At 52.1% G+C, this 886-nt stretch overlaps 1 protein-coding gene across 1 annotated transcript in view; it reads left to right on the top strand.

Annotated features, from left to right (window-relative positions):
- The first annotated feature begins 449 nt into the window (after positions 1-449).
- The window catches only part of SEPT8 (septin 8), an 82,320-nt gene continuing 81,883 nt past the window's right edge, over positions 450-886 (top strand). The window contains exon 1 of the mRNA XM_015429171.1: positions 450-746. Coding sequence (XP_015284657.1) covers positions 717-746 — 30 coding nt within the window. The 5' untranslated portion in view covers positions 450-716. The remainder of the gene's footprint in view (positions 747-886) is intronic.

Here is an 886-nt window from a genome sequence, read left to right as displayed (position 1 = left end):
GGAGTCAGGAAGACCCAGTTGCAAGCCCATTGTCCTCATATGAGCTGCTATTATTATTGTTGTTGTTATTTCTATATTGCCCGCAGCCAAATAAAAGAGAATGTACTTTCATTTCTTAGCAAGTCACTATGTCTCAACCTTAGTGTCCCATCCTCAGCATGGGGACAGACTCATGGAAGTAGGGGAATAATACCATCCTACTTTACAGGGCTGTTGTAAGGAATACCTGCAAAAATTATGTGATCTGCTTTGGATACTCTAACGCTCACAAACCGCTAAGCAGTAGGCATTTATTTTGTTGTTCCTTTTTGTTGTTGTTCACCAACATTCCCCTTACCCACACAGTGGCCCAATTGAGTGTGGGACTACAGTTCCCAGCATCCCTCTCAGGGAATACCGGGTAGCTGCAATTAGGCAATTCCATCTTTTCCTCTCCGTTCCGTGTGGGGGTTTCTCAAAGCAGCCGAGATACGCCGAGGCTCTCATTGCAGAGGGATCCGTGTTCCCCAAGAGCGCCTAACGCCGCAAAGCTTAGGGCGCGGGCGGCGCCCCGCGTTCTTCAGCCGCTTGCGAGGGGGAGTTTCCAGGAAGTGGCCATATTGGATTCATTCACTTGCATCAATCCAGAGAGGAGAGCAGGTTCTTTCAAGACGGATCGAGGGCCATAGACCTGCCGGAGGATCCCCTCGTCCTTTGCTCCCTGGATCTCTCCAGCCATGGCCGCCACGGACCTAGAGCGCTTTTCTGTGAGTAGCAAGACTTGGGCTCCCCTCTTGCAGGAGGGCGAGGGCGAAGACAGCACGCACGCTCCCCCGAAGCAAGCAGGGGAGGCTGAGTCTTAGAAGCTGGGGGGGGGGGGGGATGGGAGAGAAAGAAAAGTTTTCCC

This window comes from Gekko japonicus, unplaced genomic scaffold (genome assembly GCF_001447785.1).
Source record: "Gekko japonicus isolate JY-2015 unplaced genomic scaffold, Gekko_japonicus_V1.1 scaffold768, whole genome shotgun sequence".
NCBI lineage: Eukaryota > Metazoa > Chordata > Lepidosauria > Squamata > Gekkonidae > Gekko > Gekko japonicus.
Note: the sequence above shows the minus strand (reverse complement) of the source record. Positions and strands in the feature narration are given on the sequence as shown.